The following is a 21,210-nucleotide window of genomic DNA, read 5'->3' on the forward strand; positions in this document are numbered from 1 at the left end:
GATCTTTAATTAACTCTTGCCAGTTATCCCAGCAGGGGGAAAATGATCAAAAGGGAAAGGAGGACTTGTATTTGTATTCAGTGGAGGAAGCTGACATTGGCAATACCTGCTAAGGCTGAAGAAGGTGAGTGTAGGCTTCCCTGAGGAGGAGAAACTTGGTCTGGGCTTGAAGAATAGAAAGAAAGGTGTAAGGAGGGGGGCTGGATTAGCTTGGAAGCAAAATCTAGTCGGAGTCTAGTCATTCAACAAATCTTAAGTGCGGTTTCAAGTGGGCAGTGATGATTGGATTTGCATTTTAGAAAAACCTATCTATAGGATGTAGGATAAATTGAATTCATCACTTGGGGGTGTAGGGAGCGAACCCCCCGGCTTTCATCAGAGTTCCTAAGGACTTTACAACCCCCAAACAGGTTAAGAACCACTCCTGTGACCAAGAAAGGTGATCTCACATAGTGCAGACTCTCCTAGATCTTTTCTCTGATCCCTTAGCTTTCTACACAGCCTCTCCTTTCCCAGATGAGACCTCAGTGAGTCAGCTGGTGCACATACACTCTGTCACAGGGGAAACAGGACCATTTTTGGACAGGAGAGGAAGAAAGCTATTGGCAAGTGCAGGGGGCAGCACATGGAACCCCACACCTCAGTTCCTGGATGAACCAAATGTTCAGGGAAGTTTTGGGTGCTCCCTGAAGCTTTAAAAACTGCCATTTCAAAGCTGCCTGTAGTTTTCCATCTTATAAGAGTTGGTGACTTGATAGCCCTTTGGAGGAGACCATAGCTTGGTTCTGGGAAGACCACTCAAAGGAGCAATGTAGTTTTTTTGCAAATGTGAAACAAAGACTACGGTCAAGAATGGAAATACCACCTGTGGCTTCCGGGAGTGGAAAGTGCTCTGCCTGGTGAGTTCACGTGCCAGTGACCTCTGCGAAGTTGTAGGCTGAGAACTACGGGCTCTGGAACTTGTTCCTTTGGGGGAAAGGGGCTTTATTTTATTTTATTCTTTAAGAGGGATTTGGGTTCTTGTGGGACTGTGTTCTTCTTAGAGAAGGTACAGTTTCAGCTGGGACTGTGTGAGATGTTGGGCACAATCTCTCTGGGGCCCAGAATGCATCGTTGAGTTGGAGGGACCCTACTTGCTCAAGGACTGGCAATCAGGACTGTTGAGAGCCAGCACCCTTGACTTGGGTTCTGATCTGGCTCTCTTGCCAGGTCAGTGCTCTCTTGAGCATTGTCAGAGGTGGTTTCAGTCTGTCTTCTTTAAGTGTCTCTGAGAGCTGAAATGACCCCTGAAGGACAGGGTCTGGAGGGCTTGGGGGCTAGGCCAGGTTTTCAAGTCTTTCCAGCAGGGGCTCCTTGGACCCCATGACCCTGCTTGATGGGATGTCCTCCTTCATCCCCAACCAGGGCCAGGGCCTAGGCCTCCATGAGGTGTCTGCAAACTGCATGGCACTGGTTCCATTTTCTTCGGGTGCAGGTGGGAAGGGCTGGGGACTGAGGATCCTCAATCAGTTTGGAGGAAGAGAGACGGGGCAAAGGGGTGTTTGAAGGCAGTGTGAGAGCACCAGAGTTTGGGGAGCACCTAGAACTGGGGCAGTGAAAATGGAAGAGTGGAAGCACAGACCCGTTTCTCCTCCTTGACCCAGAACGCACACAGCCGTCCCTGTTGTCTGCTCCTCACTCTGGCCCGAGTGAAGGAGGCAACTGTGCCAAAGCAGCCAGGCACTTAGACAGTTTGGAAGGAATTTTGGTTAGCAGTGGCAGATGCCCGAGGGGTACCACCCTCAGCCAGCTCATTCCCACCGTGCTCTCATGCGCCCCTGGCTACAGCCACTGCCCTTGTACTCACAGCTGCCAAATCTATCTCCAGTCTAGACCTCCCTTCTCAGCTCCAGACCACATATCCCTTCCTCCCGATGGCCCTTCGATGCCCTGTGCTTCCTCAGACTTGGCATCCTTTCTAAATGCAGGCCCTCATCTTATTTCCAAAGAAGAACATCATATCAGACAAATTCACAGGACCCAGGAAACAGGGTTTCATAGGGACAGGCAGGAAAGCTCAGATGATTGCACTGACTTTTGAGAGATGACTCGGGGACACTGTGGAAGGCCAGAGTCAGAACTAACCTCTTCTTCCTTCCAGAAGCAGGTGTGTACCTCTTAGCTTCTTGTCCTTTTCATACTATCTGTCAAACTGAACTTCCATAATTATAGTCTGTCTCTCCTGAGTTAAGCTTAAGGGCAGGGATCATGTCCCTTTCACCTCTGTATCTCTGGTGTCTACCATATAATAGGTAATTAATAAATACTTGTTGAATGAATAAATGAATATCCTTGTTCATCTCTCAAAATGCAGGTCCCTATGGGAGGCCCCCTCAGTCCTTTCCTGCCCTCTAATTCCCTTGATGCTCTCTGCTTCATCCCCCCGCCCTCAAACCAGTTGCACCTTCTTCCCCCACCGAAGCCTTTGCAGATGCTCTTTTGCCCTGGGCTGCTTCATGGAATGTGGGCAGTGAGCTCCCCGTGCTGGATTGTCTATAAGCAGAGGCAGTGTATGCACCTGTCAGAGTGCCCTGGAGGGTAGGACACAGATGAGTGACCCTGGGGTGGGCAGTTTGTGGTTCTCTGTGTCATTACACATTAAGTGAGGCCCCCAGAATGCCTGATGTGGCAAGGGTAGGGTTCTCTCCAACTGTAACTCTGGGTCCCAAGGGCTGGGGATGGTGCAGGGGTGTGTGAGCTGGCCTGTTGGGACTGGAGAACACCCCTGTGCCACCCACTCTGCCTGTATTCCATGCCCCATATCCCAGAGCTGGTGACTGCAGGCAAGCAATGGCAAATCCAGGCCAGGCATGTGATTCCTGAGTCAGCATGAAGACAGGGTGATGGCCAGCCCCTGATCCCCATTCAGCTGCTGTTACCCGTTCAGCCCCACTGCCCAGGAAAGGATCTGACAAACCACCGAAGTAAATAAATAACTTAGGAATAATAAATAGGGGTCCAGCTCCCACGAGTGAGTCCAGGCCCTCGTGGGCAATGTGATTGCCGTGTGTCTCCTCCGATTCTGTGCCCCCAGGGCCTGGGCTGAGGCCAGGGGGCCGTGGCCGAGTCAGTGCCAGAGTCTGTGCGAAGCGGGTCCTAAGGTCTCCGCAGCTGAGGTGTCTGGTGTCTGCAGGGCTGGGACTGGCAGGGCGAGGACCCTAGGGCCCCAGGCCCGTAGTCCCTATATCTCTCGGGGGCTCATGGCCATCATTCACCGGGCAGAGGCCTCGGTTTTGGGCTGAGGCCCGAGCCACCCCCCGCCCCCACCCCACCCCGGGCTCTCCTGCGATAGGGCCCCGGGCGCCAGAAGCCGCGGGTAAGGGTGCAGTCCGCCAACCCCGTGAGCGAGGCTTCAGCCCAGGCAGCCGCAGGCAGTGGCCGACAGGCGATCCACGGTTCTCCAGGTGCTGTTGACGTCCATGAAGGAGACCGCCTCGTAGCGCGTGGGGCGGCAGCACGGCTGGCTGACCGGCCGCGAGCCCGGGGGCGGCCGTAGGGCCCCAGCGCCCAACAGGCTGGCCAGGCTGAGGTCGTGCGGGGAGCGTGCGCGGCGGCAGGAGCCGCTGCAGAAGCGGAAACGCACCAGCTCGTCGGAGCTGTGGCCCAGGCCGAGCGCGCGCACCGGCACCAGCTGCGAGCGCAGGCGGCAGCCCCGCCAGCCCCGCGCCCCCGCCGTCCGCGTGCGGCTCCCCCGGCTCGCGCGGCTGTCCCGGCCCCCGGCTCGCGCCGCGCGGCCCCCGCGGGCCAGCGCCGGCGAGGGCGCGGGCGGCAGGGGCGCGGGCCGGGGCGGCTGGGGCGACGGCCGCCGGGCTCTTCCGCCGCACGTGCGGGCCGCGCGGCCCCCTGCAAGGAGACGGAGTCACGCACCGGGTCCCGGGCCAGCCCCGTCCCGCCCCGCCCCCTCGCCCTCTCACCTACCGGGCAGGTGGCCGGTGGGGGGCGCCGGGGCCGGAGCGGGGCCGAGGCGCGGGGCGGGACTGCGGGGCGCGGGGCCCAGGGAGGCCTCGGCGACGCTGCTCAGCAGGGCCAGAGCGGCCAGGGTTGGCCACAGGGCCGGCTGCGCAGAGACAGCAGTGGAGCCTCAGGGAGGAATGTCAGCTGGGGTGGAGGGAGGTCGCGAAGGGGCTGGGGCAGCGGGGTTCAGAGAGAGGATGGGCGCTTAGTTGGGTGGGGGGAGCTCCCCAAGGGTTTAGGTTGGAGGATAGTGGGTCTGCTGCCTCAGGGAGCCGAGGGGACAGATCACTGACGTTCCTCCTTACTTTTGGTCCCTCCTTGACCCTTCCTTCTACCTCTTCTGTCGCCAGCCCAGGCCAAGCCCTACGCTGCCTCCCCACTCAAACCACCTTCCCTCGATTCCAGGTGGCAGTCACTGGGAGAACCACTCACCTGCCGCCTAGGCGGGGGCCAGTGGGGCAGCACAGAAGGGCTTCCACATCCGGGCTCCATCTGTCAATACCAGGTGCGCCCATCAGCCCTAGCTGACCTGTTCCCACCCCTCTCCTCCTCTTGAGGCATCCTGGGACAATGAGAGATGAGTTATCCTCTGGGTAGGTTATCCCTCCTCTTCCGTGTTTCCAGACGAAGTACAAGGGACTTGGATGGCTGGACTCAACCCGGGAGGAGAAGTAACTGCATTGAGAACCTAACTTTGTGTTGGAACTTTGCACCTGTTCCCTCTTTCAGTCCTCACAACTCCATGAGGTAGCTGGCATAATCCTCATTTTCCACCTGCACAAGTAAGACCCAGGGAAGCTCGGCGACTGCTTCACATCCCAAGGTCTCTTGCCCCAGGACCTCACTGCTCTGTGCTGCAGGGCTGGAGCTGCCAGGAGCAGCTGGAGAAGGAAGTAGCTGGACACTCTGGGTCCCACAGAGACCTTTGTCTCCATGGCACAGAGGAGGATGTGGACTAGAGAGGATTCAGGGTGTTTGCTGTTGACCTATCTGATGTCGGCGATGCCCCAGCATCAGCCCGTGTTGCCCACCCAGCGCTGCTGCTCCTTGCTCCTCTGTGATCTCTGTCTGGACCCAGGGCCGCCAGAGTTCTCTCTTCTCCCCACAGATGAGCCAGCGGATGATGGGGGCTGATGGCCCTCGAACATGGGGCCTGGGCATGGCTCCCTGTGGCCACCAGGGGGCAGCATTGCCAAGCCTGCAGACTCAAAGCGGGGGTGGGGGGGTGGGGGGGCGGCTTTTGGCCGTGCTCAGATAGACTCATGCCTGAGCAACTCCCAGGAGGGCCAACCAGGCCTCCACTTCAACCTGGTCTTTGAGAGCTGGTCCAGGTCTGTCCCCCTCCAGCTTCCTGTGGGTCTGGTAGCCTGGCCCTACTCCTCTAAGTTTACCCCATGAGCCATGCTTCCTGAGCCCAGCCAGCCTTTCTGAGCCCCACCAAGACTTTGGTGAACCCACCCTGGCTGGCATTCCCAAACACCCCTCTGGGGCCCTAGAGCCCTCACTAGCTGGTCTGCCCTTGGGTCCCACCCCACAGCACACAGGACGCCTGCATACCTGTGGACCAGATCTCCCCAGGCAGGCCTCCCTGGTGTGCTTCTACTTGAATCCGGCCTCGAGGGACCAGGCTAGTGACTTCTCATTGATGGAGTGCAAGCCACGGCCAGGCAGCCTCAGTGACCCCCTGCGCTAGGGGGAGCTCAGGAGCTGGTCTCTTGAGGGCAGGTCAGGCCGTCTCCCTCCTAGCCGTCTGGGGGCCACTTGGTCCTCCAGTCCTTGCTTCCCCACTTGCCAGCCAGATACTCACCACAGGGGTCCTCCTCTGTGGTCTCCTAGGCACCTTTCCTGGGACCGGTGCTGAGCTTTCCTCCGCAGCTTAAAAGGCTCATGCCCAGGGCTGTGCACCTGGCAGCGCCCCTTTCAGCCAAAAGCGTGGCCTTGGCATCCAGTCTGCGCCCTGTAGCGGCAGCGGGAGCCTCACATTACGGCGAGCTAGCGCAGTCCGACCAGCGACAGGGGGACTGAGGGGGCTGGGAGGGGCGGAGAGCTATGCCTCTGGCCCAGGAGAGGGAGGATGTGAGAGAGGAGTGGAGGGGAACTCTCTTGCCTGCTCCCCCTAGCCCCAGGGCTGGAACAAGGGTGGGCCAACAGGTCGGCTTACCGCGGTGCAGGGTTCTGGGTCCGGGACGCAGTGAGGGCTGGGGCCCGAGGGACCTGCTGCTGGCAGAGCCCGTGGGCCGTGTCTGGGGGCCGAGCCCAACTCCATCCCTTAGCAGCCTCATGCCCGCCGCCATCCGGTGTCAAATTCCAGCCTTGGCGTCACCGGATCCCGGGGTGGGGCCCGGAGCGCCCCCGCCCAGCCCCACCTTTCAGGGCTCACCTGGCCGCTCCACCTGCTGGGATCCGGTCCCCCCGGGATACGCTAGGTCCCCCAAGCTGGGCTGGGGGAGGAGACGCTGGGAAGGGACCCTGGGGATGCAGAGTGGAGAGCCCGGGCGGTGGAGAGGCACGGGAACTGGGAGTTCAGAGTTTGTAGGCACGCAAAGTAGGGAGTTGGGAGGCTGGGCGGAGGGCGGGCAGGGAGGAGACAGGCCGGTCGCTGCCTCTGCTGTGGGGCCCTGAGATTGGCGTGGGCTCCGGGGTCCCAGCTGGCTAAGCCACCGTGGCTGCTCTCCAATCCCTGGCCCACCGCAAGCTTCTTCTCTCCGCAGAACCATGGACTTGTTGGATTGGTGAAGTGGGGCGCTGGGGCTCCGGAGGCCTGACCCTGCTCCAGCCTCCCTGCCGCCCGCCTGGCAAACGCTGCGCTCCCTGGGGCAGCAGCTCCCCGGCGGCAGAGGGGAGGGTCACAGAGGAGAGACGCATGCACGGAAGCTTTGAGGTAGGAGCTGGAGGGTAGTGTTTCAGGTGCCTAATTACAGCAATTTAGCAGGTGAGGTGGAGGTTGAGTAACACGGATAGAGGTAAGGAAAGGCCAGATCCTGTGTGTCATACTGGGGAGTCTGGACTTTATACCAGTGGACTGGGGACCACTGAAGGTGGCAGGCAGGAGACTGGTGCGACCAGACATGTGCTGCAGTGACTGGCTGGTTGCGGGGGTGGTGGTGGGAGACGTAGGGAGGCTGCTGGGGAGAGAGGAGACTGAGGCAGAGACTCGGGGTTGGGGGGCAGAGGGCCACAAAGCTTTTCAGACCACAGCTTCTTGGATTCAGTCGGTGCCTGATTGGATGGGATGAAGAGGTAAGACAGAAAAAGATGCGCCTCTGGCCCGGGTGACCAGGTGGAGGGGTGCATGCTGGCAGCAGGGCTCCCTTGAGGAGGATGGGTTGGAGACAGGAGCTACGGAGTTGGGTGTTTGACGTGTGGCTTTGGAAGGACCTGTGGATTACCTTAGTGACCATGTTCAGGAAGTAGCCGACTGTGTAGCCTGGAGCAAAGCGGAGAGAGCTGGGCTGAAGAGGGCAATTGGGGAATTACCGACCAGCCGACAACTGGGAGCCGTGGGTGGGGAGGAAAGTGCTCAGGGGACGTGTGCGGACCAGCTAGGCCTTGTCTATGCATCAGAATCACCTGTGGACCTTTAAAAACCACCCACATCTGGGCCCCACCCCAGACCTGAATCAGAATCTTGGGGTGGGCATGTGCAGGTTTTCCAGTTTGCACGGGTTGGCCTGGTGTATGGCCAGGGCCGAGAACCATAGCTTTGTGACAGCAGGTCCCGTGCAGGGGAAGCCAAGAGCACAGAGAGCTGCTGGGGCTGGGGGGGCAGGGCCTGTCTGCGGGCCTGACAGGACCCCTGGGGGACAGGGGACCAAGCAGGGAATAGCTCCTCCCTTTGTTGCTTCCTGCAACCTGGGGCTCAATCAGTCATGGCTGCCTCTTGTAGGCCGCCATCTAGGCCCAGTACAACTCCAGGGGGCGCCTTCCCGTAGAATGCAGGAACTCTTTGGAATGGTGCCCTGTTTCCAGCAGCATCCCAAGGGAGTTCTGGGTGTACCTGTCCTTCTGTCAGGGCCTGGCTTTCCCCCCAGCAGAGGCGGCTTCTGCCCGAGAACCAACCGCAGCAGTTAAGGGGGCATATGGGACGCTGGTGGCCCTTGGGATGGCAGGCGAAAGGCAAGGGAGCCAGCCAGCCTCACTTACTGCCACAGTGGCAGCTCTGGCAGGAAGTGCACTCCTTGCCTCAGATGTGGGTGTGGTTTGCCCTGATCTCAGGCCTGCCTGGGGACACTGGGAGGGGAGCCATCCGATTCTAGGTCTCTCGGCATCGGGGTGGGGGGTGTTCTTTCCCGGGTTCACCTGGGGGTGCCTAGAGCTGGGCTCTGCCTTCCTGTTCTGTGTGGGTGGAGAGGGGTTGCGGGGAGGGGTGTGCCTTTGTGCTCTGGGTGGGGATGGGGCCTATTCCCTCTGGAGCTCAGCCCTGGGAGCCAGGAGCGAGTGTGGTCGATGAGCCTCTCTATGTCGGGGCTCAGCCCATCGTTTTCCTGAGCTTGCAGGAATCTCTGTCCCTGTGTAACTGGGGCTCTGGGGACTTCAGCCCCCTGCCCTCTGGCTCCTTCGGGGTAGGGCAGACCCTGGGGCATGCCCTCCTACTTCTGGTCGGCCTCTTAAGGTGAAGAGGGTGCGAGACTGTGAGGGATGGGAGAGGCTTCAGAAGGAGAAGAGGAAGGGGCCCAGGAATCTGTGGGCTAGAGAGATGGCCCTTGGCTTTCATGTCGTTGCCGAGGCCCAGGGTCCTGCTTCTTTTGGGAGCATCACAGAAAGCAGAGGAGGCCAGATTCAGGGAAGAGCTTTATTGCTTCCAGGACGGCTGCCACAGCCTGGACAAGGTCCTTGAGCCTCATTTCCCTCCAGTCCAGCTGCCGAGTTGGTCAGTCCAGGCTGTGGGGCACCGTCCTACGGATCAGCTGGGGGGCGGGGGGCATTTCCATCAGGCTCGGCCAGGCCTCGCCTCCTGAGCTTTCAAGTTCTCTCTGCTTAAGCCAGGGTCTGTCTTGTTGGCTTAAATGATGGTTTCCCTGTGGGGTAGTTAGGGGCTGGTGAATGGGAATACCCCATCTTCTCCTCAAGAAGGGCCAAACAGTGTCAGGAGCAGGAGGGGGCTGGCATGAGATCCTGCCCACCTCTGCCAAGCCCCAAGCAGGGCACGGGCTAGTCGTGGCACCACCCCCCCCACTCTCCAGGGAGCCTGCTGGTACCACTGCCCGGCGGGCCCCCTGGTGGGCCTCTTTCTGCATGGCAAGTGGACCCAACTTGACATCTCCAACCTTATTTAAAAATAAATTATCCCGCCCCTCCCCCCCCAACCAAATTCACAAAATGATAATACACCAAACACTGATTGGAGAAATGATTCCAGCAGCAGCCTTGCTGCCTGATGTCCACCTCCTGCATGCTGGGCCTGCTGGGCACGACCGGTGGCCTTCCGGCCCTCTGGCTTCAAGGACCCAGGCTGAGAATGAGGCTAAGTGCTGGTCTCTGAGGCTGGCCTCTGGGCAGACACAGCTCTGGCTGCCCTGCCAAGGCCTCGCCACCCCTGGGACCACTTGGCACTGTCCTTCTCTGGGTCTGAAGACTCCTGCACCTTTTAGGCAGAGCCAGACTGAGGCCAATGGGGTGGGCAGGTGGTGGTGGCTGCTGCTTCCTCTTGGCGGTGCCAGGACCTCCGTGTCCATGTGCTGGGGCCACGTCAGATGCCGCTGGTTAGGTCAGTGATGACACGTGCTTTCACCAGCTTCCGCAGAAACTCTTTCTCTCGCTGGATATTGTGCGTCCAGGACTGGAAGGCAAGGCACAGGGAAGGGATGAGTGGAGCTCGGTGCTCTCCTCTGCCCAACACTCTCCCAGTGCTCTGTGACTGGGAAATCTGCTCATCGTCCTCCCTTCCCAGAACCCCTTTCCTCGCCCTACGAGAACTCTGCCTCTCCTCTCCTTCCAAGACTTCGAAGACAGGGGCCTTCACACACTCTGTTCAACAGATGTTACCTCCTTGTCTAGCTGTGCATCCAGAGCACCTAGCTCCTAGGCACCCTGAGGGTAGACCATGTGAGTCAGGGAGAGCTGGCCCAGACCTGGGGGCTGTGGCCTGCTGGAAGGAGGACTGCGTGGGGGTCACTTAGTCATCCTCTGGCCTGATGCAACGCGGTCTCCAGGCTGATGAAATCCTGCCTCCCAGATCAGAGGAGCCGGGGGATGGGGGTGGGGGGCTGAGGACAAGAGGCTCACCTTTCTGTGAATGTGGAAATTACAGGGAAGATGCCGCCTTCTGGGCCTTTCCTGGGCGAAGACTGCACTTGGGCTCAGGCTCTCTCCTGTCCCTGGTACTTGTACCAGGAGGCTCTGGTGGCTAAGTCCCTCAAAGAATGAAAAAGGACGGACTGACTGGCTCAGGGAAAGCAGATAGCCTCTTTGGAGTTTGTATGCACCTGACCGTACTGCGGGAGCCTGACCGTGGTGTTCACAGGCACTGCTGGCTGGGGCTAAGGACCCAGGGCTCTGTCCTGGCCCTAGTCTCATCCAGTCCACCTTCTCCAGCTTGCCAAATCTTTTTGATCGGAAACGCAGGCCAAATTCCCTGTATCCTCTGACTATGCCCTTCGACTTCTTGGGCTAACCATGAACCTGGCTGCTCCTAAGGACAGTGTCCCCAGACACATCTCAAATGGTGACTGTTTCTTCTCTCCACTCCACATTCCACAGTGCCTGGAAGGTCTGCAGGGTCTGCCTCTCTCAATCGCTGCATCTACACTACTGCCCCTCCAAACTCCCTAAAACCTCTGGCTCCCCTGAGGCTCCTGTCACAACACTCTGCCATCTGTGACCTGTCCCTTCCTGCTGCAGACCCCCAGCGTGATCTGCCCTCATCCCTCGAAGAGTCATTCATTCGGCACACTGTCTCTCTTTGAAGGCAGGGACTATTCGGCACATAGTAGGTGCTCAATAAAGATGTGCTGAATGAAATTAGATTTTGAGGGTAAGAACACAGAGGCCTGGAGGAATGGCAGGGCCAGGATCCGAACAAATGTGTACACTTAGACCACTCTTTCCTTACACCTCCCCTCTATCACCCCAGGAAGAAGCAATCACTGATGGGTTTGTTTCAAGAACACCCACCAGGAGTCACACTGATGGTTGAAAGCTCATGGGAAGACTGGATTTTTTAAAAAAGCTTGTTTACTTATTTTTATTCATCTCTACACCCATTGTCGGGCTGGCACTCATGAACCTGAGACCAAGAGTTGCATGCTTTTCTGACTGAGCCAGCCAGGCACCCCAAGACTGGACATTTTTTATGATATTAAGAAACTGTTAAAAGTTTTTTTAGGTGTGATAATAGTAGTATGATAATTTTTTAAAAGTGCCTATCTTTTAGAGAAAGTTACTGAAATATTTATGGTCAGAATGATACGATATCTGAGACTTGTTTCCAAATAATCAGTGCGGAGGGGTGCACGAAAGGAAGGACAGGTGAACACTGGCCAGGCACTGATAATTGAGGGAGGTCAGTGATAGATGCATGAGCGCTCATTATATTACTGTCTACATTGATGAATATGTTTGACAGTGTCCATAATAAAACAGGAAACACAACGAATGGCCCTGGGCTGTAGCTCTCTTAGGCCAGGCAAAGCCACCTCATTCTCCCTTCCACGCGGACGGCACAGGGGCTTACCAGAGCTGTCTATACTGTGTTGTCTACACTGTCTACGGGCTGGGGCCGAATTCTGGCAGTCCTGGATTCCCAGCCTCAGCAGGACCCCTGATTCTGGATGCAGCTGTTCTTTTTACAGCTCTTTTCCTTCATCCATCTCTGGTTCCTCGCCCCTCACCCAGTCATTAAACCCTGGGGCTGTGCCGACCGCTGGTGCTCAGTGCTCTCCCTCTCCCTGGGCAATCGCTCCCCTCCCTGCCGACCATGGACCTCAACAGGCAGCTGTGCTCCCAACTCACACAGTCCTGTGTGAGCCCACATCAGCCCTGAGCGAGCTGCTGCTCCATCCTCCACCTCCTCCTCCCTGCTTCCTGGGAGCACGTACTGGGCACCATGCCTGCCTCTGTGCACTGCCTTTACTCCCTGCTCAGCCACTGGCCTTCGAGGCTGCTCTCCCCACCGTACACGGGGCCACCTCACTGGTGCAGCCCCTGGCCGCTTCCCAGTGCTCCTCTCACCAGACTTCTCAACAGAGCCAGATGTGGTGGACAGTCCCTGCGCGCTGCTCCCTTGGTCTCCACAACCCTTCACCTTCCTAACTCCTTCCTTCTTTTGCTCTGTCCCCTCTCCAAACTCCTCTGACGTTCCTTGTAGATCCCCCAGCACGGAACCTCGGCTGCCCGCCCCTTCCTGCTGGGCCTGGAGAATGGGCCCATGGGCTGAGCAGAGGGGTACAGTGCTCGGGCCAGGGAGCTGGACGATTCAAGTGCTTCCTACAGACACTCAAGGTGGACAGTGGGGACCCCAAACACAGGCACCAGCATTTCCAGTGAATCCTCAACCAGGATATTGGGAGGTTAACAGTAACAAGTACAGATAAAACGTTAATAATAACAACTAACAGTATGAATGCTTACTGGGTGCCAGGCCTTTTTTTCTAAACACATTATTGGGTTTAATCTTCCCCAAACCTAGGGAATAGGTGCTATCATTACCCCCTTACTGGGAAGGAAAGAAAGGTACAGAGCCAGGTTCTACGCCCAGGCCATGGGATCTCCTAACTTGAAGTCCCCAGCACCCTGCATGGAGCAGGTGCAGCCAATGCCGTGAGCATCAAGGCAGCCGGTTTCAGAGGATGATGGGGGTGGGGTGGGGGGGCGGTTTGGCCTGGAAACTGAGATCTGGCATGCCCAAGAAGAAAGGGGACAGGCTCCCCCGAGGGCTTCAGGGAAGGTGCAGCCCTTCTCTCTCATTCCTGCACTGGGGCAGACCCAGGCCCTACCGGTCGAAAATTCTGTCTCTGTCTCCGTCTTCTCATCCACTCTGGAGTCGACGGAGTCTTCGTGTCTTGGCTAGACTGCTGGGACAGGCCCCTGGCTAGCTCGATCTCTGCCTCGTGGCCTTCTGTTTCGTGCTGCAGCCAGAGTGACCTACTACATGCTAGCAGGTGACGCACTACATGCTAGTGACCTACTACATGCAGCCTGAAACCCTCCCGTGGCTCGTCCCGGCCAGTGGAGTGATGTCCAAACTCCTCGCCGCAACACAAGAAGCCCTGCGGGAGCTGGCTACAGCTCCCACCCTCTGCCTGGAACCCGGACACCAAGTTTGCATGAAAGCATTGTGTAAGAGGCCAAAGATACCACAGAACAGAAGCCAGGAGACAGGTGAATGCTGTGTTAATGGTTCCGAGTGGGTGCAGGCAGGGGCCAAAAAGGCAAGAAGATACACAAAGAGACAGAGGGAAAGACCAATGGGGTCCTGGCAACGAGGAGGCAGGCCTGGAACCACTACTGAAGGCGATGGCATTAATCTGGAGCTGTCCTAGCTCCGCGGTGGGCCCCCCCACTCCTGAATCCCACTCCAGGCAACAGGGGGGGTCCCACCATAAGGCTGTTCCGGGTTTCCCAAGGCACGCTTAAATTCCTGCAATAACTTCTCATGGCTTAAGGTGCCTGAGTGAACAACATATGTGAGATCCTACAGAAAGGAACTTAACCCACAGGCGGGGACGTCAAGCTCCTGGAGAACGTGGAATGTGAGAAGACCGTCCAGGATGGAGCCCTATTGAATCCTGACTCTTTGGGGGTGGACTGAAATCAAGGACGCTGAGGAAGAGAATGAGAGAGACTGGCAAGTGAAATGAGAGAAACACCGGAGATCTCGGACTCGCAAGTCTGAGCAGGAAAAGTTTCAAAGAGGAAGGAGTGGTCAACTTAAAAAGCATTTCTGAGAGGTCAGGAGAGATGAGGCTTACACGTGTCCACTGGATTTGGCAGCCTTGCGCTGAGTCATGGTGACCTTTGTGGGAGTCATGGCAGGGGAAGGGGGAAGTCGGGCTGTGATGGAGTGAGGAGGGCAGAGGGGACGAGCCTACAGGAGCTGCCCGAGTCCCCGCTGTAGCCTGTGCTCCCATTGGACGCAGGGATGGTGGGGGAGCCTTCAGGGAATCCAGGGCTCGGGGCTGGAGGGGGCATGTGAAACGGTGCCGAGCAGGAGGGAGGGCTGGCTGAGATGGGAAGCACTACATTTACAGGACTAGGAGTCTGCACAGAGGGGAGGCATTCTCCCGCTCCACCCCAGCCCCCCATGTGGAAGCAGAGAAGCTGCTCAAAGCACTGGCCCAAGATGTGCAGGTCGAGGACTGGCATCTGTGGAAGGCCAGTGGTGGCAGTGAGGGGACTGGGAGAGGGATTCACATGGGCTCTGGATGTGAAGGCAGAGATGCTGTCAGAAGAGGCTGGCTGCCAGCCCGGACACCAGGAATGCTTCTTGAACGTGAAGTCACCTGGACATGTGGACCACCTGGAAAGCCATTCTGGGTGATCAAGAGCATCCATGCTACAGGGCGTCCCTTCCCAGGGAACGCAGAGGGGTGCAGGGACTGTTCTGGTACGGAGAGGCAATGTCTCTGGGTGGTCTGAGAGGGCACGGAAGTCTTCTGGGGGAAGATGGTGCTGAGCTGGTGCCAGGATTAGCATGTGGCAGTTGGGGAGAGCAAGGATGAGGCAGGTGCAGGACCAGGGCAGGGAGCGTGCCAGGGAGGGAAAGTTCGAGGAGAGAAGGGCAGGGAAGGGGGCGCTAGGTTCAGGGGCACAGAGGATGCTTGGTGACCAGAGACCCAAAGGCAGGGATGGATGCCTGTGATCCAACTTAGCTAAAGGCAGGGCTCAGGGCAGCTGGACCAGCCACTGGTTCACCCCACTCTGTCCGTTTGTGCTGGGAGCATCCCTCCCTCGGCCCTGCTCAGGGACCGCCCCCCACCCAGCCCGGCACCTCTTTGATGGCCGCCATGCGCACGGTCTCGTAGTAGTGCAGGGGTGCGTTGGGGGTGCTCATGTCATAGCCAAAGCCTGCGACTGCCACCTCATCACAGCCGTGTAGTGCCATGGTCACCGCCACGCTGCCAAGGGTCGGGATGTTCTGGTGGGGACGGAGGAGGGCAGAATTCAGCTGGATTACTGAGCCAGGGTGAGACCCTTAACCACACTCACCAGAGCTGAGCTCCATGCCCCAGGGCTGGGCCCCTGCCCCCCCGCCGCCACCCTGTCCTCCCCTCCTGAGGCATCTCTGGCCCAGCTCCCCTCTGCCATCCCCCAGGGTCCTGCCGTCTCACCCCACGGCCCATGAGGCCATTGTTGAAGGGCAGTCCGATGAGGGTGAAGGCAGCCTCCTGGATGAAGTACGGGTTGAGGATGCGAATCTCAGGGGGCTCCTTGGGCACTCGCGTGGCCACAGATTTCCAGAAGCCATCAGAAGCACTCTGCAGACACAGCATTAAGTGGGCGTGAGCTGGGCACACAGCTCGTCATGGGACCGTGTGTGTGGGGGGCAGGGCCCTAAGTGTGTACAGGCAAACGAGAAACAAGGTGCAGACATTATGTAATTACTGGGGGACCGGGGGCACAGGGAACAGACAGCCTGGTAGAGGGATAAGCTGGTATGCTGCGGTCAGGGGTGGGGGGTCACGACACAGGATGTGTGACAGAGACAAGAGTAGGTGATGGGGGACAGGGAGCGCATGGTGGGGCCACCACGTGTGAGGGAGGACATAGAGTGAATCGCAGGGCAGGGGCACTTCTGGGTGGGGCCCTGAGGTGTGCCGTTCTGGTTCGAGGGGATTCTTGGGTCAGCAGGAGGACCCAGCAGGCCAGCTGTCCCCTCCCCTTTGCAGCTGAGGGGCCCACAAGGATCCTGCCCTCTCTCTCCTAGCTGCTCTGCTGGGCTCGCCTCCTTTCCCTTCTGCTGTCTCTCCTTGCTTTCAGTTAACTATTCTAAAGTGAACCTGAAAAATAAGGACAGAACGTGAGCTAGTAAGGCACAGCAGAACACAATATGCCACTGATGGCAGTGGGTGACTTTAGGCAAGTGACAAGCTCTCAGAGCTTTAGTGTCTCTAACTGCAAAGTGGAGATCTCGGGGAGCCCAGTCCCGTACAGGAAAGGCATCAGGTCTCAAAACTTGACATCCCAGCATCCATTCCAGGGCCACAACATCCTCTCCTGACCCTCTCCCTTCCTCCAGCCCCCAGCCCTACCTTTCTGTACAGTCCATGAGCCCTTCCTGGTCTAGTCCCTGAAGTCGGTCACCCTAGGGAGCACACAGGAGAGCTCACAGCCCCCTGCCCCTTGCCCTTCTATTGCCCCAGCCTCGGGAGCCCCTCAACTTGGGCTCGACCCATTCATCCACCTTTTCCACCCACTGGGCTCCGACTACCGCTGGAGAGAATCGCACCAACCCTGCAAACTGGAGGCGTTACCCAGCCATGGACTCCAACCTGGTATCTCAGGGTGTTTGTTATTTGCCTAGAAAACCTAAGAAAAACAACTAAACCTAGAATGGACAGAATAATTTAGTAATGGGACGTGAACTCCAACAGAAACAGTCACCAGATATACTACAAAGGAGATCCCATTTGCAATCCTAACAAAAAATATCAACTACTGAGCGACAGACTTAAAGATATGTGACCTGAAACAATACTTTTAAAAAAGCGATAATCCGGGGCCCCTGGGTGGCTCAGAGGGTTAAAGCCTCTGCCTTCGGCTCAGGTCATGATCCCAGGGTCCTGGGATCGAGCCCCACATGAGGCTCTCTCCTTGGCAGGGAGTCTGCTTCCTCCTCTCTCTGCCTGCCTCTCTGCCTACTTGTGATCTGTCTGTCGAAAAAATAAATAAAATATTTTTAAAAAAAGGGATAATCCTGGGCGCCTGGGTGGCTCAGTGGGTTAAGCCGCTGCCTTCGGCTCAGGTCATGATCTCAGGGTCCTGGGATCGAGTCCCGCATCGGGCTCTCTGCTCAGCAGGGAGCCTGCTTCCCTCTCTCTCTCTCTCTGCCTGCCTCTCCATCTACTTGTGATCTCTCTCTGTCAAATAAATAAATAAAATCTTTAAAAAAAAAAAAAAGGGATAATCCTTTATCGAGAGACATAAAAAAATGACTTAAAAAAAGAAACGGGAGAGACAAACTATGTTATTGGATGGGAAGGCTGAATATTAACACAATGCCAAGTCTGCCCAGATTCATATGGGCTTCACAGAAGTCTAAGAAAAATCCCAATAGGACTTTTGAAATTTACCAAAAATAGCCCCCAAATTTACATATTAGATATTAGAGTATATTACGAATTTGCAACTATTAAGGCATTGATAGATGTTTTAGAATCAACACAAACAGCAATGAACCAAGAGAGCCCGGAAGCAGAACCATATACAGATTTATATGCATTTAGCTAAGGTTATGGAAAAGGAAGCTTCACTGCTGGTGGGCCCAAGAACATTTTCTCAGCAAGTGGTATTTGAAAATCTGCTCTTTAGAAAAAAGATCCTTTTACTTCCTCTTCTCACACCCTACACGAAATTACTAAATGCTAAAAAAGCAAAACTAAAAGAAAATTGAGGTGTATATTTTATCACTGAACTTTTGACATGTTAATGCAATGTCAGAAATACACTAAAAAACCAAAAAACCCCAGATTTTGACTTTGTAAACATTTTTAAGGGTTTTGCTGTATCAAAAATAGAGTAAGTGGGGTGTCTGGGTGGCTCAGTCATTAAATGTCTGTCTTCAGCTCAGGTCAGGATCCCAGGGTCCTGGGATCGAGCCCTGCATGGGGCTCTCTGCTCCGTGGGAAGCCTGTTTCTCCCTCTCCTACTCCCCCTGCTTGTGTTTCCTCTCTCACTGTGTCTCTGTCAAATAAATAAATAAAAATCTTTTTTAAAAATAGAACAAATCAGGGGCGCGCCTGGGTGGCTCAGTGAGTTAAGCCGCTGCCTTCGTCTCAGGTCATGATCTCAGGATCCTGGGATCGAGTCCCGCATCGGGCTCTCTGCTCAGCAGGGAGCCTGCTTCCCTCTCTCTCTCTCTCTCTCTCTGCCTGCCTCTCTGTCTACTTGTGATCTCTCTCTGTCAAATAAATGAATAAAATCTTTAAAAAAAAAATAGAACAAATCAAATTATGAGGGAAACAAAAAAGTGAGAAACATTTTGCACAGATAATAAGAAATACATATTTTAGGGGCACCTGGGTGGCTCAGTGGGTTAAGCCTCTGCCTTTGGCTCAGGTCATGATCTCAGGGTCCTGGGATCGAGTCCCGCATTGGGCTCTCTGCTCAGCGGAGAACCTGCTTCCTCCTCTATCTCTCTCTCTGCCTGCCTCTCTGCCTACTTGTGATCTCTCCCTGTGAAATAAATAAATAAATAAAATCTTAAAAAAAAAAAAAGAAATACATATTTTAAAAATTAATGAAAAAATTAACAGGACACCATAAAAGTAGGGAAAGAGCACGAGGTTAATAAGCATAAAAAAAACCAATAGTGACAATGAGACGCAAATTGAAATAAGGTGTTCCTTGTTATCCTCTAAAATACGTGTACGTTGGGGCGCCTGGGTGGCTCAGTGGGTTAAAGCCTCTGCCTTCGGCTCGGGTATGATCCCAGGGTCCTGGGATCGAGCCCCTCGTAGGGCTCTCTGCTCCGCAGGGAGCCTGCTTCCTCCCCTCTCTCTCTGCCTGCCTCTCTGACTACATGTGATCTCTCTCTCTCTCTCTCTCTGTCAATAAATAAAATCTTAAAAATAAATAAATAAAATACGTGTACGTGTGTGCATGTGTCTCTCTGTATGTATCTTGGCACTGTGGCGGTTGGCACACCCAGGCGGTATTCTCCTGCACTCCGCTATAAGAGTAAAACTGGTAGAGCCTTTCTAAAATGAAACTGACAATATGACCAAAAGCCTGAAGGCTGTTTTTGTATCTGATGACTGCAACCTTTCTCTTCTAACAGTAATCGGAATGGTGAAGACCTTTATAAAAAAGGCTGCTTATTCGGTGTTATTTATAAAAGCACAATTCAAACCAGAGGAAAATCCAGAAGTATACAGCAGAGGTTTGGCTAAATGATACAGCTATATAACTGATCGTTACAGACATCAAAAGTTTGTTTTCTAAGAACCGGTCTCACCAGGATGTCTCATAACTTACTGAACCAATCCGCTGTTGCTGGACGTGAACGTGGTTTCTGGTTTCTCCAGATCTGCTCTGACTCCTCTTCCACTATCTGTATGTTCTTCTATCCCTTCTACTATCCACCCCACCTTCTAAGCCAGAAACCCGGGAGTCCGCACTGGATTCTTTGTCTCTCCAGCCCATCCTGGCTTACTGCGTATCTGCTTCTTTCGATTCTATCTCGGAATCCCACAGACCCAAAGGCAGGGACCACAGGACCCCGCAGGAAGGGGAAGGGTGGAGATGGCCAAGATCTTATGCAGACCTGGGGAGGAGCCCCCGCTGAGAGGGCCAGGTGTGGACTGAAAGGAATGCAGGTGCCAGCCTGTGCCAGGCCTCTGTCCCCTCTGTGGGACCTGGCAGGCCCAACAGTTCCGCACCTGGGGTTCCCGCCCATACCTGCCCCTCACCCCCACCTGAAGAGCAGGAGGCACGGGGTGGCTCAGGAGAACCAGGAGGGCACAGCGGGGGGCCGGGGTGGTGGGGAGCAAGTCTCCTGGCTGGTTTTCACAGACCTTACTCGTTTCCATCTCCTCTGCTTTCACCACTTCACAGGTACAGTCCCCAAGATGAAGCAACATGTGCAATCAAGGTCACAGAGGTGGCTGGGCCAAGTGTGACACCCGAGTGTCATGAGGCCAAGATGGGTGTTCTGCCACCCCAATGACCGTCGTCACTACTGTTCCTGCCTCCGGAAGTCTGGGACCTGGGCTCCAAAGTGAGGAGGGGTCGCCTGGCAGGTGCCCCACATCCCATTTCACGGAGGCGACTGGGGTTCAGAAAGGCAAGGGGAGAATCTGGCTGGATCCAGCTTCAGAAGCTGGTTCTCTCCATGACATGAGGTGTCCTCTCTGAAGTTCCATATGACTACTATGTAAAACCGTCAGAAATGAGCTTATCAGCTCTATCCTCTGTGAGACTCCGACCAAAGCTTCGGTGGAGAGGAGAAGCAACTGATCTGGCTACTTTGGTTTGAGGGTACTGAGTGTCACAATTACTGGGATAGGCAAGAAGTCTTTCTCTCTAAAACACACACACACACACACACACACACACACACACACACACACACACACACACACCCCCCTCTTTAGCTCCGTGCTGTCATACAGCAGCAGGCCCAGCTCCTGATGTCGGCCTCTGCTCCCTGCCTCTGGGGAAAGGAGGCCTGGGCATGGGTCTTGAGTCCCAGAGAGCCCGGCCGGAGAGCCCCGGAACTGGTGCACCGAATAGTTCAGCAGCTCTGGTTTCTTTTCTCCCGTTGTCACTCTCCTGAGGCAGAGACTCCTCAGGAATTTCAGGGAAAGGAGAAATAAGACCAAGACATGATTTGGGCATGTCGGGGTTTTCCCAGCCATAAAAATACCAAGTACCAACAAACCCCCAGCCTGTCTCCTAAAATAAAAGCTATGGCTTCTCTTCTCAGAAAAAACCACACACACATGAGCACATACACATTTTACATTCTGCACACCGATGTGAGGGTCATGGGATCCCCGAAGCCAAGGGACCTGCGGACCCCTGCTGAAGAACCCCTGTGCTGGGAGGGGGGAAACTGGGGACGGGCACAGAGGAGGGCGCCTGACCGGCAACTATACGGAAGTACCGGATCCCTCATTCTACACCAGAAACTGAATAAACTGTTATGTGAACTGACATTGAAATAAAAACTTGGACAGGAAAAAAAAAAAAAAAGAGAGAGAGAATCTCTGGTAATGGGGTGAGAGGGGATGAGAAACCTGCAGCCAACCCTGAAGGGGCAGGTGGAAGCCGAGGCCCCGGAGACTGACGGGAGCCATGAGAGAGGCGGGGTGCCGGGCGGGAGCAGGAGGGCTGGAGCCCATGAAACTTGAGCTTCACGTCCCGACTGCACACATGTGTGACCTGGGGCAGTCACGTCATCTCCTCCAGCCTCAATGTCCTCATGCATAACGGAGGTGATGGAACCCACTTCCCAGAGTTGGGAGGACTGTATGGATTGTAGAGCCAGACACCCCAAGTGCCAGGACACAGATATCCAGACATCCAAAGTCGGGGCGGGGGTGTGTTCCCTCTGGCTCC

General features: G+C 55.9%; 2 protein-coding genes across 7 annotated transcripts in view; both read right to left on the reverse strand.

Moving 5' to 3' along the window:
- Positions 1–2,989: 2,989 nt before the first annotated feature.
- On the reverse strand, positions 2,990–6,593 carry ARTN (artemin). The gene is made up of 5 exons (XM_047727352.1): positions 6,155–6,593; positions 5,801–5,950; positions 4,426–4,485; positions 3,958–4,096; positions 2,990–3,882 (listed from the first exon to the last, which is right to left on the reverse strand). The coding sequence occupies exons 3-5, from the start codon at positions 4,483–4,485 to the stop codon at positions 3,392–3,394; spliced, it is 690 nt and encodes a 229-aa protein (XP_047583308.1). The 5' UTR covers positions 5,801–5,950; positions 6,155–6,593; the 3' UTR covers positions 2,990–3,391.
- Positions 6,594–8,771: 2,178 nt separating this feature from the next.
- The window catches only part of ST3GAL3 (ST3 beta-galactoside alpha-2,3-sialyltransferase 3), a 193,162-nt gene continuing 180,723 nt past the window's right edge, over positions 8,772–21,210 (reverse strand). For 5 of the 6 annotated variants that reach the window (XM_047727345.1, XM_047727348.1, XM_047727349.1 and 2 more), the window contains 3 exons: positions 15,261–15,407; positions 14,921–15,067; positions 8,772–9,772 (listed from right to left, as the gene is read on the reverse strand). In XM_047727345.1, coding sequence (XP_047583301.1) covers positions 9,683–9,772; positions 14,921–15,067; positions 15,261–15,407 — 384 coding nt within the window. In that variant the 3' untranslated portion in view covers positions 8,772–9,682. Of the gene's footprint in view, positions 9,773–14,920; positions 15,068–15,260; positions 15,408–21,210 lie in introns of those variants that run through there. The other variant, XM_047727350.1, reaches the window with a different exon arrangement.

This window comes from Lutra lutra, chromosome 4 (assembly GCF_902655055.1).
Source record: "Lutra lutra chromosome 4, mLutLut1.2, whole genome shotgun sequence".
Lineage (NCBI taxonomy): Eukaryota > Metazoa > Chordata > Mammalia > Carnivora > Mustelidae > Lutra > Lutra lutra.